The following is a 15,288-nucleotide window of genomic DNA, read 5'->3' on the forward strand; positions in this document are numbered from 1 at the left end:
TTTCTAAATACACTGTTTGCTCCTCAACAAAAATCTTTCTTTTGCTAACCGTATGTCTCCTACTAGTTAGAGTCTATAGTAGTTAAAATCTTTTTATGTAGCTGGCCGGTGTTGCTACTTGCTGTAACTGCTGTAGTTCGCGTTATCAAGATTTTCTGTGAGGTAAGTGACTTAGGAAAAAGAATGAGGTTTGTATTATCGGGATTCGTGATTGAAATGAGTTTAGACAATTAACAGAGTTGGAGGTAGTTTCATATTTCTTTAATTTCATGTTCTTGGATTTGTATTATTGTTAGGATTTTTTGCAATTCAGAGCCTTTCTTTGTGTTAATTATTGGAGGTCATGTTATAGCAGTCAGATTGCGTTGGGCTTGTATATTGTGGGTTATAAATGAATGGGTTAAGTTTGAGTTGTCTTTGGCAGGGAAAATTCGGTAGGTCAGTGCTTAATAAAAATAATTAATTCAGTGTGTCTATGGTTATGGTGTTGAGTTCTGAATGGCTCGGGAAGGGTACTCCAAGACGAAAGAAACCTCGTCAGATCAGGTCAAATATCAAACCTATGCTGATAGTTTGAACTTTGAAGGATCAGTTCACCATGAATTCGTTCCACAGGGACAAGCTGTTAATCGATGGTTCTGCTGGGACGTGCTGCGACGTCTGCGAGAAAATGTGAGAAGGAAACGGCCTGAAATGTGGCGATACAATTCATAGCTCTTCCATCACGAGAACGCACCCGCCCATTCATCCCTATTGGTGAGTGACAAAAAACGCAATCACTGTGCTGCCTCATCCTTCGTACTCTCCAGACCTGGCCCCTGAGGACTTTTTTTATTTCGAAAGTTGAAAACTGCATTGAAAGGACGAAGATTTACAACGATAGACGAGATAAAAGAAAATTCGCAAACGGCGCTTCGTGCGATCCGGCAAGAGGGGTATGCAGGGTTGGGGGAGGGGGGTGGGCGGGGGGGGGGATTAAGTGGAAGAGACCAAACAGCGAGGTCATCGGTCTCATCGGATTATTGAAAGATGGTGAAGGAAGTCGGCCGTGCCCTTTCAAAGGAACCATCCTGGCATTTGCCTAAAGCGATTTAGGGAAATCACGGAAAATCTAAATCAGGATGGCCGGACGGGGGATTCAACCGTCAACTTCCCGAATGCGAGTCCAGCGTGCTAACCACTGCGCCACCACGCTCGGTCCAAAAGGCGTACTAAGATTACTTAAGGAAGTGGAAACGGCGATGGGAGCGGTGTATCAACTGTGGAGGAGCGCATTTCGAAGGAGATCATTCACAATAAGTATAATGAAGAGCCAAAGCAAGTGGTGCACCTGCCTAATATCGTATAGGGCCCCCGCGAGCATGCACAAGAGCCGCAACACGACGTGGCAAGGGCTCGAATACTGTCTGAAGTAGTGCTGGAGGGAACTGACACCATGAATCGCGCAGGGCTGTCCATAAATCCGTAAGAGCACGAGGGGCTAGAGATGTCTTTTGAGCAGCACGTTGCAGTGCATCCCAGATATGCTAAAAAATATTCATGTCTGGGGAGTCTGGTGGCCAGCGGAAGTGTTTAAGATAAGAAGAGTGTTCCTGGAGCCAATCTGTAGTAATTCTGGAAGTGTGAGGTGTCGCATTGTCCTGCTGGAACTGCCCAAGTCCGTCAGAATGCACAATGGGATTGAATGGATGCAGGTGATCAGAGAGGGTCAGTCAGAGTCGTATCTAGACATATCAGGGCTCCCATATCACTCCAACTGCACATGCCCGACACCATTACAGAGACTCCACAGCTTGAACGGGCCCCCACTGAAATGCAGGGTCCATGGATTCATGAGGTTGTCTCCATACCCGTACACGTTCATCCGCTCGGTACCATTTGAAACAAGATTCGTCCGACCAGCCAACATGTTTCCAGTCAACAATAGTCCAATATTGGTGTTGACGGAACCTGGCGAGACATAAAGCTTTGTGTCGTGCTGTCATCGAGGATACACGAGTGGGCCTTCGCCTCCGAAAGCCCGTGTCGAATGGTTCTCACGCTGACACTTGTTGGTGGCCCAGTATTGAAATCTACAGCAATTTACGGAAGTGTAACACTTCTGTCACGTTGAACGATTCTCTGCGGTCGTCGTTGGTCCCGTTCTTGCTGGATCTTTTTCTGGCCGTAGCGATGTCGGAGATTTTATGTTTTACCGGATTCCTGATATTCACGGTTCACTCGTGAAATGGTCGTACGAGAAAATACCCACTTCATCGCTACCTCGGAGATGCTGTGTCCAACCGCTCGTGCGCCGAATATATTACCACGTTCAGACTCACATAAATCTTGATAACCTGCCATTGTAGCAGCAGTAACGGATCTAACAACTGCGCCAGACACTTGTTGTCTTATATAGGCGTTGCCGACCACAGCACAGTATTCTGCCTGTTTACATATCTCCGTGTTTGAATACGCATGCCTGTACCAGTTTCTTTGGCGCTTCAGTGTAATAGATAAACGTAGAAAAATTTTGTGGACGAAGTTCCAGAATTTTTTGAACAGACCTCGTAGAATAGAATCATCCACCAACTTGACAAACAACAATAAGATGCAGAACTGTCTGTTGCAGCGAAGCACAACGTGTCGGGCGTGGTGGACGTGCGCACACGTGTGATAGCGCGACCGGACGGCACCGTCGGCGCCTTCGTCTCCTGGCTGCCTGGTGAAGGTGAGTCAATCATAACATTCTAGCCACGCTTAAAGTTGGTTGGTTGTTTGAGGTTTAAGGGACCAAACAGCAAGGTCATCAGTCCCTTGTTTCAGATAGGCTCCATTCCGCTAATGGGACATCTCAGTATAGTCAGAAAAATAAAACGGAAAAAGGTAAAAACGTAAAAGGGCAGTCATGTTGTCATTGGTAAAAAACAAAAAGAGGGAAGTCAGCAAGAGAACGAACACTATGCTGAAGCAGCATAGGAAAGACCACCTGTGACGAAAAGGTACAACTGCTAGAATGCAGAAAGTACGTATGGGAATAAAAAGACTAACCAAGCCGTATAAAAAAAGGGTAAAAATAGAGTAAAAGGGGAAGAAAAGAGGATGTCGGTCAGGGAGGGGAATCGGGAATCTCCAAACACTGCTTACAGTGGGAGACACCCAAACAGTCACGCCCTGCCCCAACACCAGAGAGAGATTAAAAACCTTAAAACTGAGAATAAAAACCACTCTCCCGGAGGAAACCGAGAACCAGAGAGACCATCCGGGAATCGTCAGCCAACATCAAAGATAAAGTGCGGGGGAGTCTGTACTTAGCACGCAGAGCTAAAAGAAGGGGGCATTCAACCAAAATGTGGGCCACTGACTGGAAGGCTCCACAACCACATAGTGGGGGTGGCTCATCACGCAAAAGAAAACCATGGATCAGCCTGGTATGGCCAATGCGGAGACGACAGTGTGGTCGAGTCCTTTCGGGAGAGGCGAAAGGAAGAACGCCACGGCCCTGGCCACGCTTAAAATATGTGCTTGATCCATTTCTGTTGCCCATTTCTGTTTATTTAATACTGGTACTCTTTCTGACGTACTACACTCATTCAGCTTGTTGTACTGCCGAAGATTACTTTCGGCATGCAAATTTCCTCGTCAAATGCCCATTCAGTGCGATTTTTCAAAGTTATACTTAAGTTTTTGAAAACGATAGTAACAAGTGTTTATTGGGTAATTACCGTATCGGGAGACCTACGAATAAGTAAGGCGCAATAGCAGTCTCAGTTCCGCTGTGGTGCAGCCGAATGATGTACCTCATCTCAAACATCGTACATGGAAGCTCAGTAGGGTCCACCAAAAACTATTTCTGAGCAGGCTGAAGTGAGATAACAAGCATTATCACATCCACATGAAATAAGAAAGGGAATGAAAACGTATTCTGCACTTGGATAACTTTCCTCATTTCTGACAGGTACGTGAATTCTCATTATTTTTATGACTTTACCTGGTCCTTAGAAACCGAATGTGTATAAATCACATTCAAGTCACGCAGTTAATATAGCGGACAAACTTTTCGCCTGTTTCCTTGCGCACTGGGCGTGGCTCACTCGTCTGCTCTGTTTTGATTTCTCACACAAAACTGCATCGTCTTCCCGTCCGTCATTTTCCTGTTACGAGGGCCAGTATACCAAAACCCTATTTTTTAAAATATTTGTTAACACGTGACATAAAGCCGCGTCATTCCCACGATCAATTTAAGTTTGCCTGTCCTTACAAAGTGCCTGAATTCCACAGAAGATCGTTTGGCAGTCTGTACAATGTAGGGTACGGAGGATCTAATGACTTAGATAACATAATTTCCAAAATAAAGCAAATGCAAAACTGTATATGCGCGCATGACAACGACTCATTTCCTCGTTTACTTGCTTGATAGAATGTTAACTACACAGGTCATTACCTGTTCACGACTTTTGCTATTCAGACTACATTTGGGCCTTAATATTATTAGGCTATCTTCAATTTGTGTGACATTGAACCGTACGTTATAGTCTTTATTGTGTGTTTCCACCGCGTCAGTGTAATAACCGAAATAAATTGTACTCGTAACTGCAGATTTCTTCAGCGGTGACGAATTCAAAAATCAAAGATTGCAGTTGCAGGAAATTGAAAAAAGATTCAAGATGCTGGCGGTGGGAAATTTTAAAGAAATCCAAGATGGCGAAACTAGCTCAGCTGTGCTTCATAATCCCATCCTCTGATGTTACAGTGTAAGATGGTGCCTAATACAAAATTTTTTATCAAATATTGTACCTGCCACTTCACAGTCTGCACTCACAGCAGAAAAAAATATACGTAAGCTTCACCTTAATTACATAAGGTAGTACCGTGTTCAAAGATATTTGCGAACACTACAGTACTTTCCAAAACATCACGAAAACATCACCTGAATTACATAAAATGGCGCCATGTTCGAAAATATTGTCAATACTACAGTATTGCCATGTTGAAAAATACTCAAACTTCACTTGAATTAGCGCCACGTTCAAAATAGATATTGACAATATCTTAGTACTTTAAAAAAAGCATAAGCTTCTTCACCTGATTTTCGTAAATCGGTGACAGTCTGCACATGCTCACACACGTCTGTATTTCATCTCACTTTTAAAAAATATTTATGTCAAATACTGTACACTTTTCACGTGTCATCTCTCTCTTTGTCTCTCTCTTACAAAGTAATCATGGAAATGTGTATTTTTTAAATCAAAACCCAACAATTTTTTACAAATACTCCCTACCCACCCCTACACACATACACACGGACACACGCAAGTGTATGCACACACGAACACCTGACTTGCATTAAGTCCAAAAGTATCCGCAGTACTATATTTCCATCGTCAAAAATATGTAAGCATCCATAATTCTGACCCATAAGTTTTGTTTATTTTCTATAAAAGAGTGAAGACCGGAGATTATTTGTGATTCGTAAAGTGGAATATAATTGTGCAGCACGGAACTACAAAAAACAGATAACCATCCACAGTATTTAGTTGAAAAAATCGTATGTAGAAAAGGAAACGAAACTTTCGTAAAATAAGTGGATTTTGACAAAACACACACCCCTGTGTGTGTGTGTGTGGGGGGGGGGGGTGAGAGAGAGAGAGAGAGAGAGAGAGAGAGAGAGAGAGAGAGAGAGAGAGAGAGAGAGAGGGGGGGGGGGAGATGTCATGTAAGATCTACAGAATTTGATATTAACATTTTTCTTCGAGTGAGATGAAATACAGATGGTACAAGTACATGTGTGTGCATGTGCTGACAGGTGTGAATTTACGCAATACAGCTGAGGAAGACTTTGTAATTTTTTAAAGACGTCATCAATTCAAGTGAAGTTTACGTATTTTCCGACATGTAAACACTGTAGTATTGACAATATCCTTTACACAATATAAGTGAAGCTTATGTAATTTTTGAAACTACTATAGTACTGGCAAATATCTTAGACGTGGCACCATTTTATACAAGTTAGGTGAAGCTTACTCATTTTTTTATGCTTTGTGCATACATATGAGATGATGTGTTCAAATGGTTCAAATGGCTCTGAGCACTATGAGACTTAAGATCTGAGGTCATCAGTCCCCTAGAACGTAGAACTACTTAAACCTAACTAACCTAAGGACATCAAGACATCCATGCCCGAGGCAGGATTCGAAACCGCGACCGTAGCGGTCGCGCAGTTCCAGACTGAAGAGCCTAGAACCGCTCGGCCACAACGGCCTGCTGATGATAGGTACTGGTACAATATTTAATATAAACGTTTTGAACTTGACACACTCTTGGATCGTAAAGTCAGAGGGATCACAAAGCACAAGTGTGTTGGTTGAGCTGTTTTGGAGCTTGTTGGTTGAGTTGTTTTGGAGCTGGAGCTTTTTGTATGTTCCACCTCCGCTATCTTGGATTTTTTCAGTTTCCTGCCAACACCATCTTTAAGTTTTGAATTTTCCACACCACCATCTAATATTATCATATTTCGTACCAACACCATTATTCATTCTTTTTAATTTCCTACTACTGTCATTGTGGATTTTTCGGCGACTGCAGCGCTGACTAGTGGTCGACACTTGAACTGTGTCCCAGAAGCCCTATAGACAGACTAATGCCAATAACATAATTTTCTCAGTGACGGAGCAGTGAAAGGACAGTGCTTTGGAAACAGATTATGAGAAAAACAGCAACAAGGTAAAACGATTGTAGTTCAGGCGAATGAAATCAGGCAATGTTGAGGGAACTGCATTAGGAAATAAGTTTCTGAAAAGACAGATTTTTAAATACTTCAGGTATTCTTTTATGAAGTTATTTGTGTGTAGTATAGTCTAGTACTGAAGTGAGGCGTAGATGATAAACAGTGCAGAGAAGAAGGGTATAGAACTAACTGAAATGCAGTGCTACAGAACTACGCTGCAGATGAGGTGAGTGACTCAGATAGCTAATGATGAGATACTGATCTGGAAGAAAAGGGATTTATGGCAAAACTTGATTTAAAGTGGGGATTGGTTGATAGGATGCATCCCAGACCATAGGTTATGGAAAAAAGTAAGGGGGTTAGAATTATAAAGGGAGATGAAGACGTTACTACAGCAAACAGATCCAAAAGGCTGTAGGTTGTTGTAATGATGCAGAGATGTGGAGGCTTTCACTGGGGGGACTAGCGTAGAGGGGGACATCAAACCAGTCTTCACTGTAGATGAGAATAACACTAACAATATTTCAAACATTTTTTTTTCTTTTTTTTTGTAGATTGGTGTGCCGATGTAAACGTTGTACGGCACATATGTTTAAATAACGCAGTCGTTGTTGTTGTGGTCTTCAGTCCTGAGACTGGTTTGATGCAGCTCTCCATGCTACTCTATCCTCTACAAGCTTCTTCATCTCCCAGTACCTACTGCAACCTACATCCTTCTAAATCTGTTTAGTGTATTCATCTCTTGGTCTCCCTCTCCGATTTTTACCCTCCACGCTTCCCTCCAATACTAAACTGTTGATCCCTTGACGCCTCAGAACATGTCCTACCAACAGATTCCTTCTTCTAGTCAAGTTGTGTCACAAACTCCTCCCCAATTCTATTCAATTCCTCCTCATTAGTTACGTGATCTACCCATCTAATCTTCAGCATTCTTCTGTAGCATCACATTTCGAAAGCTTCTTTTCTCTTCTTGTCCAAACTATTTATCGTCCATGTTTCACTTCCATACTTGGCTACACTCCATACAAATACTTTTAGAAACGATTTCCTGACACTTAAATCTATACTCGATGTTAACAAATTTCTCTTCTTCAGAAACGCTTTCCTTGCCATTGAGAGTCTACATTTTATATCATCTCCACTTCGACCATCATCAGTTATTTTGGTCCCAAATAACAAAACTCTTTACTACTTTAAGCGTCTCATTTCCTAATCTGATTCGTCAGCATCACCCGACTTAATTCGACTACATTCCATTATCCTCGTTTTGCTTTTGTTGATGTTTATCTTATTTCCTCTCAAGACACTGTTCATTCCATTCAACTGCTCTTCCAAGACCTTTGCTGTCTCTGACAGAATTACAATGTCATCGGCGAACCTCAGAGTTTTTATTTCTTCTCCATGGATTTTAATACCTACTCTGAATTTTTCTTTTGTTTCCTTTACTGCTTGCTCAATATACAGATTGAATAACTTCGGGGAGAGGCTACAACCCTGTCTCACTCCCTTCCCAACCACTGCTTCCCTTTCATGTCACCCGACAGTACAAATTGTAAATAGGCTTTCGCTCCCTGTATTTTACCCCTGCCACCTTCAGAATTTGAAAGACAGTATTCAAATAACGCAGTCATCACACATTAATTTCCTTGCCTTTCATGAGAATTATTAATGCTGCAGAGATAACTTGGAATTGTACAGCTAATTTAGTACCCTGAAGAAGTGCAATTTTTTTTTTATGTAATCGGGAGAGAGCAACGCATTTCCGATATCTATGTGAAAGTCTTGACCAGCAGTAAGACATTTTGTCCCTGATACTTTTTCCATTAGTGGCGACGTAATGTTTGTTTTGCAGACGCGACCTGTTTCAGCGACATCTGGCGAGCGCCGCCGGAGGACGTCAGGGTACATCGCGCCCACGAGGTAAGACACAGCTCTTATGCAGCATTTAGAAGCTCTGCTGAGTCGTACATCTTGACATCTGACTTGAAAGAAAAGCTTTGATTCGCGCGCGGAAGAACACTACCTAAATACAATACCGGAAAGAACAGTAGCAACACCACTATTATTATTTGTGGCCATATTGGCTACAATCGGGGACCGTGACTGTGCGTAATAATTACTTACTTGTATTTTCTGCTACCAGTCACTTTTATTTGGTTTTATGTTTAATTTAACTTACTGCAGCGCGTGTCGAGCATATTCTGTTCATCTTAAGGCGTTTATACGAGGGTGAGTCAAATGAAAACCCATAATTTGTAATAACAAATCGAAATTTCGCGCCGTTATTCTGTTAAGTTGGTAAGCATGCTACAAACGGCGTGCAGAATGGTCTGTAGGTGGCAGCATAGTGCAGGTGCACACGTACCGGCGCAGTATCAGTATAAAGATGACCGCCCCACTTGCGACTTGCACCAGGGAAGAACAGAGTTCTGTTATTCGGTTTTTGCGTAGTGAAGGTGTGAAACCTATTCAAATTCATCGACGAATGAAGGTTCAGTACTTCAGTACGGTGATGCATGTTTGTCACAGCAGCAAGTCTACGAATGGAGTAGAATGTTCGCAAATGCTGTGACTTCAATGGAACATGCTCCTCGTCCAGGTCGGGCACAACGAGTTGTGACTCCACAGAACACTGCAGCAGTTGAAGCCATAGTGAAGGAAAACCGCCGAGTGACACTGAATGACATTGCAGCATGTTTACAGATTAGTCATGGGTCAGCACACCACATTGTTTATGATGTGCTCCAGTTTCACAAAGTTTCTGCAAGCTGGGTGCCACGGCACCTGTCTCCTGAAATGAGAGAACGACGTGTTGATGCTTGTGAAGAAGTTTTTCGGCGCTTTGAACGAGAAAGTGATGGCTTCCTTGCAAGAATCGTTACTGGGGACGAAACCTGGGTTCACTTCCATCAACCGGAAACGAAGAGAGCGAGCAGGGAATGGTACCATTCCCCATCACCCAAACCAAAGAAGTTTCGAACAGAACCATCAGCAGGGAAGGTTATGCTGACTCTTTTGGGATGAAAAAGGCGTCGTTTTGGAGAATTACATGCCTAGAGGGACCACTGTCACCAGTGCATCATACACAGATCTCCTAAAAAAATCATCTGCAGCCTGCAATCAAATCAAAGCGACGTGGATTGCCGTCAGCAGATGTCCTTTTGCAAGATGACAATGCAAGGCCCCACACTGCCCGTACAACAGTTGCAATAATCACAGACCTGCATTTTGAGTATCTTCCTCATCGACCATACTCACCAGACCTTGCCCCAAGTGATTTCCATATGTCTGGACCACTCAAAGACGCAATGGGAGGAAAGAAGTTCCGTTCTGATGAAGAGGTACGCCACGTGGTGCATGAGTGGTTGCGCGGACTACGAAAAGAATTTTTTCTAAAGGAATTTATGCACTTTGTAAGCGCTGGAGGACTTGCATTGAGCTTGGGGGTGGGGGCGGATTATGTTGAAAAGTGATACAGCTTTGTACCACTTCTGCACAATAAATAATATTTTAAAAAATATTTAAGGTTTTCATTTGACTCACCCTCGTATATACAGAAAATTGTTACTTAAAAATAAAATTAACTTAAGAATTTTTGTGTATTGTTCGCTGCTGGTGTTGCTATTGGTATATTTGGAGGGAGGTAGGAAGGGCAGTGGTTGGCAGAAATTGAAGCCTAGTGATGTCTTCTGCTTGTGTGAAACTATTTCTCGTTGATTATTATGATTGACACAAAAGCCTGTGTAGGATTAAATAGTTTTCCATGAATTGCTACTGCGCAAAAATCATGTGATACAGTTTTTTATTTGACAGTTGTTCACTTGCAATCTCGGCGTCCCAAAGCTTCTTTTGCATGATTGGTACCTTGGCGGAGCTGTCGCCAGACGTTACACTATTGCACTGTTTAATTTGGCACTGTTTACACTTAATACAATATGGCGGTCTTGCACCGTGTGATTGAGTATTGACTAAGGCATTTTACATCGATATTCGCGATACTTACAGTCTGTTCGTAGTTTGTTTCACATTGGCACATCTTACATCTATTGCATTAAAATTGGCAAGGACTGCAGAAGAATTATGAGTTCTTAAAACTCATCATTTCACTGAGAATATTATCTCCAATATTATGCACTATGAATGAAAATTTCCATTTCTTCCATGATACCCCCTCTGCAGAAAAATTTGTGCAGTGAATTATTTAGACAGTTAGTGACAGAATCCACTGAAGAGGCAAAGAAGCTGGTAGACCTGCCGAATATCGTGTAAGACCCCCGCGAGCACGCAGAAGTGCCGCAGCACGACGTGGCATGGACTGGACTAATATCTGGAGTGGTGCTGGAGAGAATTACACCATGGATCCTGCAGGGCTGTCTATAAATCCTTAAGAGTGCGAGTGGGTGGAGATCTCTTCTGAACAGCATGTTGCAAGGCGTCCCGGATATGCTCAGTAATGTTCATGTCTGGGGAGTTTGGTGGCCAACGGAAGTGTTTAAAACCAGAAGAGTGTTCCTGGAGCCACTCTGTAGCAATTCTGGACGTGTGGGGTGTCGCATTGTTCTTCTGGAATTGTTCAAGTCCTTCGGAATGCACAATGGCCATGAATGGATGCACGGGATCAGACAGCACGCTTACGTCCGTGTCACCTGTCAGAGTCGTATCTAGACGTATCAGAGGTCCCATGTCACTCCAGCTGCACACGCCACACACCATTACAGAGCCTCCACCAGCTTGAACTGTCCCCTGCTGAAATACAGGGTCGACGGATCCGTGAGGTTGTCTCTATACCCGTACACGTCCATCTGCTCTACACAATTTGAAATGAGACTCGTCCGAACAGGCAACATGTTTCTAGTCATCTACAGTCCAATGTCGGTGTTGTCGGGCCCTGGTGAGGCGTAAAACTTTGTGTCGTGTTGTCATCATGGGTACACGAGTGGACCTTCGGCTCCTAAAGCCCATATCGATGATGTTTCGTTGACACTTGTTAATGGCCCAACATTGAAATCCACAGCAATTGGCGCAAGGGTAGCACTTCTGTCACGTTGAACGATTCTCTTCAGTCGTCGTTGGTCCCCTTCTTGAGGCATCTTTTTCCAGCCGCAGCGATGTCGGAGATTTGATGTTTTATCGGATTCACTCGCGAAATGGTCGTACGGGTAAAGCCCCACTTAATCGCTACCTTGAACATGCTGTGCCCCATCGCTCATTTGCCGACTATCGCATCACGTTCAAACTCACTTAAATCTTGATAACCTGCCATTGTAGCAGCAGTAACCGACCTAACAACTGCGCCAGACACTTGTTGTCCAATATAGGCGTTGCCGACCGCAGCGTCGTATTCTGCCTGCTTACATATCCCTGTATTTGAATACGCACGACTATACCGGATTCTACGGCACTACAGTGTAAATAGTTCAACAGTGTAATGTCTCATAACAGCTCCGCCACGTGTCAGTGAGGCAAACGAAGATTTGGGATGCCAAAATCGTAAGTGAACAACTGTCAAGTAAAAAAGTGTATCACACTATTTTCGCGCAATAACAATTGATGCAAGACTATCTACATACTACACAGGCTGTCATGTCACTCATAACAAACGAGACAGAGCTCCACGGCAGGAGAGGACGTCACTAGACATCGTTTTCTGGCCTATCACTGCTCCCCACCCTCCAAACACCCCAACAGGCACTTTAATACATTTTATTTTTGAGCGATTTTTTGTATATATAAACGCCTGAAGATGAACAGAACACGCATGAAACACATTGCAATACGTTAAATTAAACTTAAAAACAAATAAAAGTGCATGGTAACAGAAAATACAAATACGTTAGTTGTAACATCACTGCTATACTAGTAGTTCCCTTGTTGGTTTCAGCGAGGGGTTTAGTACTGTTAACTTAGATATTTTACTTTTGAAAATGAAACTGCAGAACTATTCAAAGATTGCTGTACAGAGATCCGACAGCTACGTGGAAAATAAATGAGCCCAATCATCCGTGTATTAGAGAAGCCATCACATTAAGAAAAAGTGCTCTGACAGATCTCACAAGGGAGCACTTGCTCCGTTCTTGGTCCGTTGCTTTTCTGCCTGTACATCAATGATAATCTATCTGCAGTCTTGTAACTATCATTTATCTATGGACGACATCTAGGGTCGTTACCTGTGAACCAGTATTTATTAGCAGCATTGTTTGATCAGATGAGGGGCAAGTCAAACTTGATGTAATTGTCAAGAAGCGCAATTGTGTACGTATTGAGCTATAGATAATTGCCACATTACTACTGAAAAGGCTTTGACTATGCCTGGTGCGGATTTGTGGTGCAGTCTGTGTCCTAGGGAACTCATTGACGTTTCCATTATGGAGGTAGTGTAACTGGAGAGCAGTACCTGACAACGTGTGCTTAATTTATTTTATTGGCAATTCGTACAGTGCATTGTAATGACAGGTTTTGCTACAAACAAGATAGTTCCCCGCCACACTGTCATAGACATATGTGAGCTTACCGGTATCAGAAAGCGGGGGCCCAATTGAGTTTCCTGCAGGTTCTCCAGATCTTATGGCTCTCGATGTTTGTTCTTATATGGCAAAGAGGGAGAGTCTACCGCTGTAAATCGTGTAACCTGGACACATTTTTGGATGGGTCTCAAGAGGAGTGTGTAGAAATTCCATTAGTACAATCTATGAAACCTGTCGTGAAGGCCAACAGTTTGAACATTATTTTTAACTACCATTTGAATCATTTAGTTCAACCAGAAAGTACTCTCGTTGGTATGTGGATATATTTATTTTTGGTTCACCCTGCATTAGTAGTACGTAACAACTGAATGTGTTTCCTGTGAATGTGTTTCTTGTGTTGTAAATCGCCCTTGGCATTCAGAAGATCTAGTCTACTGCCAGTGTAACTTCGTACTTTTACGCACCATGGGAGAGAATGTAATTGATAAGACTTACAATTCTCTTCGGCACTTAGAACGGCTACCAGAGTGCATTAATGTTGTTTGTGTTTAGAGTTATCACTAAGACTGATAGGGTATCCGTCAGATGTTGACTGATCACTGTGAAGGGTTCGGAGGTGCTGCATACTCGCGTGAAGCAGCGTTATCAACACCTGACAGAGTTTGAAAGTGGCCTTGTTGAGGGTCTCCATTTGGCCGGCTGGACTAACCGTGCAATATCAGATCTGAGGGGCACTCGCTTGTGACAATGGCCCGATGTTGAATCGTATGGGAACGTGAAGGCGTTTATAATTCGTCGCCAAGACCACATCTGACCATCACGAGAGAGGATCGCCATATATGCACCAAGCACATCGTACCCTTCACATCTGCCCCTGCCATCCGAGAACAAGTGATATACTCCCTGCAACATTCTTTCTAACCCCCCACCATTGGTCGGACACTAGCAGCAGGTGGACTAGGGAATTACCGTCCCATACGTAGCCTGCCGTTAACACCAGAACGCAAGCGGCTGCGTCTGGAGTGGTGAGTGACCAGAAAATAAGGATTGCATATGAATGACGTCAGATTGTAAAACTTCCTGGTAGATTAAAACTGTGTGCCGGACCGAGACTCGAACTCGGCACCTTTGCCCTTCGCGGGCAAGTGCTCTACCATCTGAGCTACCCAAGCACGACTCACGCCCCGTCTTCACAGCTTTACTTCTGCCAGTACATCGTATCCTACCTTCCAAACTTTACAGAAGCTTTCCTGCGAACCTTAGATAGTAGAGCACTTGCCCGCGAAAGGTCTCGGTCCGTCACACAGTTTTAATCTGCCAGGAAGTTTCATATCAGCGCACACTCCGCTGCAGAGTGAAAATCTCATTCTGGAAACATCCCCCAGGCTGTGGCTAAGCCATGTCTCCGCAATATCCTTTCTTTCAGGAGTGCTAGTTCTGCAAGGTTCGCACAAGAGCTTCTGTGAAGTTTGGAAGGTAGGAGGCGAGGAACTGGCAGAAGTAAAGCTGTGAAGACGGGGCGTGAGTCGTGCTTGGGTAGCTCAGATGGTAGAGCACTTGCCCGCGAAAGGCAAAGGTCCCGAGTTCGAGTCTCGGTCCGACACACAGTTTTACTCTGCCAGGAAGTTTCATATCAGCGCACACCTCGCTGCAGAGTGAAAATTTCATTCTGGACGTCGTATTGTGTTCAGTGATGAATTGCGCTTCTGCATTGCTTCGGTCCCCGAATGACTATCGTCAGCTAGTATGGCGGCGACCTAGGGAAATGCACCATTCTTCTAATTTTTTGGAGAGCGACTGTAATGTTACGCGTGGATCCATGGTTTGGAAAGCAACTGGGTATGACTTGAGGCCACGGCTGGTGGTGACTTAGGGAACTCTGACAGCATAGCGGTGTGTCTCAGACATCCTGCATCTTCAAGTGTTAACTTCTCATGCGACAGTATCATGGCGCCAGTTTTCAACAGGAGAGTGCTCGTCCACACATAGAACGTGTCCTTATGAATTCTTGTCGTGACGTTGAGGTATTCCACTGACCAGCAAAATCCTCAGAACTGTTCCAAATAGAACATGCATAGGACCAGCACAGATGCTCTGGTTTTCCGACAAAAGACAGTT

The 15,288-nt window shown here is 43.5% G+C and overlaps 1 protein-coding gene across 1 annotated transcript in view; it reads left to right on the forward strand.

Annotated features, from left to right (window-relative positions):
• Positions 1–15,288, forward strand: part of LOC124788508 (macrophage colony-stimulating factor 1 receptor-like) — a 335,265-nt gene that overhangs the window by 143,545 nt on the left and 176,432 nt on the right. Inside the window, exons 6-7 of the mRNA XM_047255777.1 lie at positions 2,612–2,710; positions 8,559–8,626. Coding sequence (XP_047111733.1) covers positions 2,612–2,710; positions 8,559–8,626 — 167 coding nt within the window. The remainder of the gene's footprint in view (positions 1–2,611; positions 2,711–8,558; positions 8,627–15,288) is intronic.

This window comes from Schistocerca piceifrons, chromosome 3 (genome assembly GCF_021461385.2).
Source record: "Schistocerca piceifrons isolate TAMUIC-IGC-003096 chromosome 3, iqSchPice1.1, whole genome shotgun sequence".
Lineage (NCBI taxonomy): Eukaryota > Metazoa > Arthropoda > Insecta > Orthoptera > Acrididae > Schistocerca > Schistocerca piceifrons.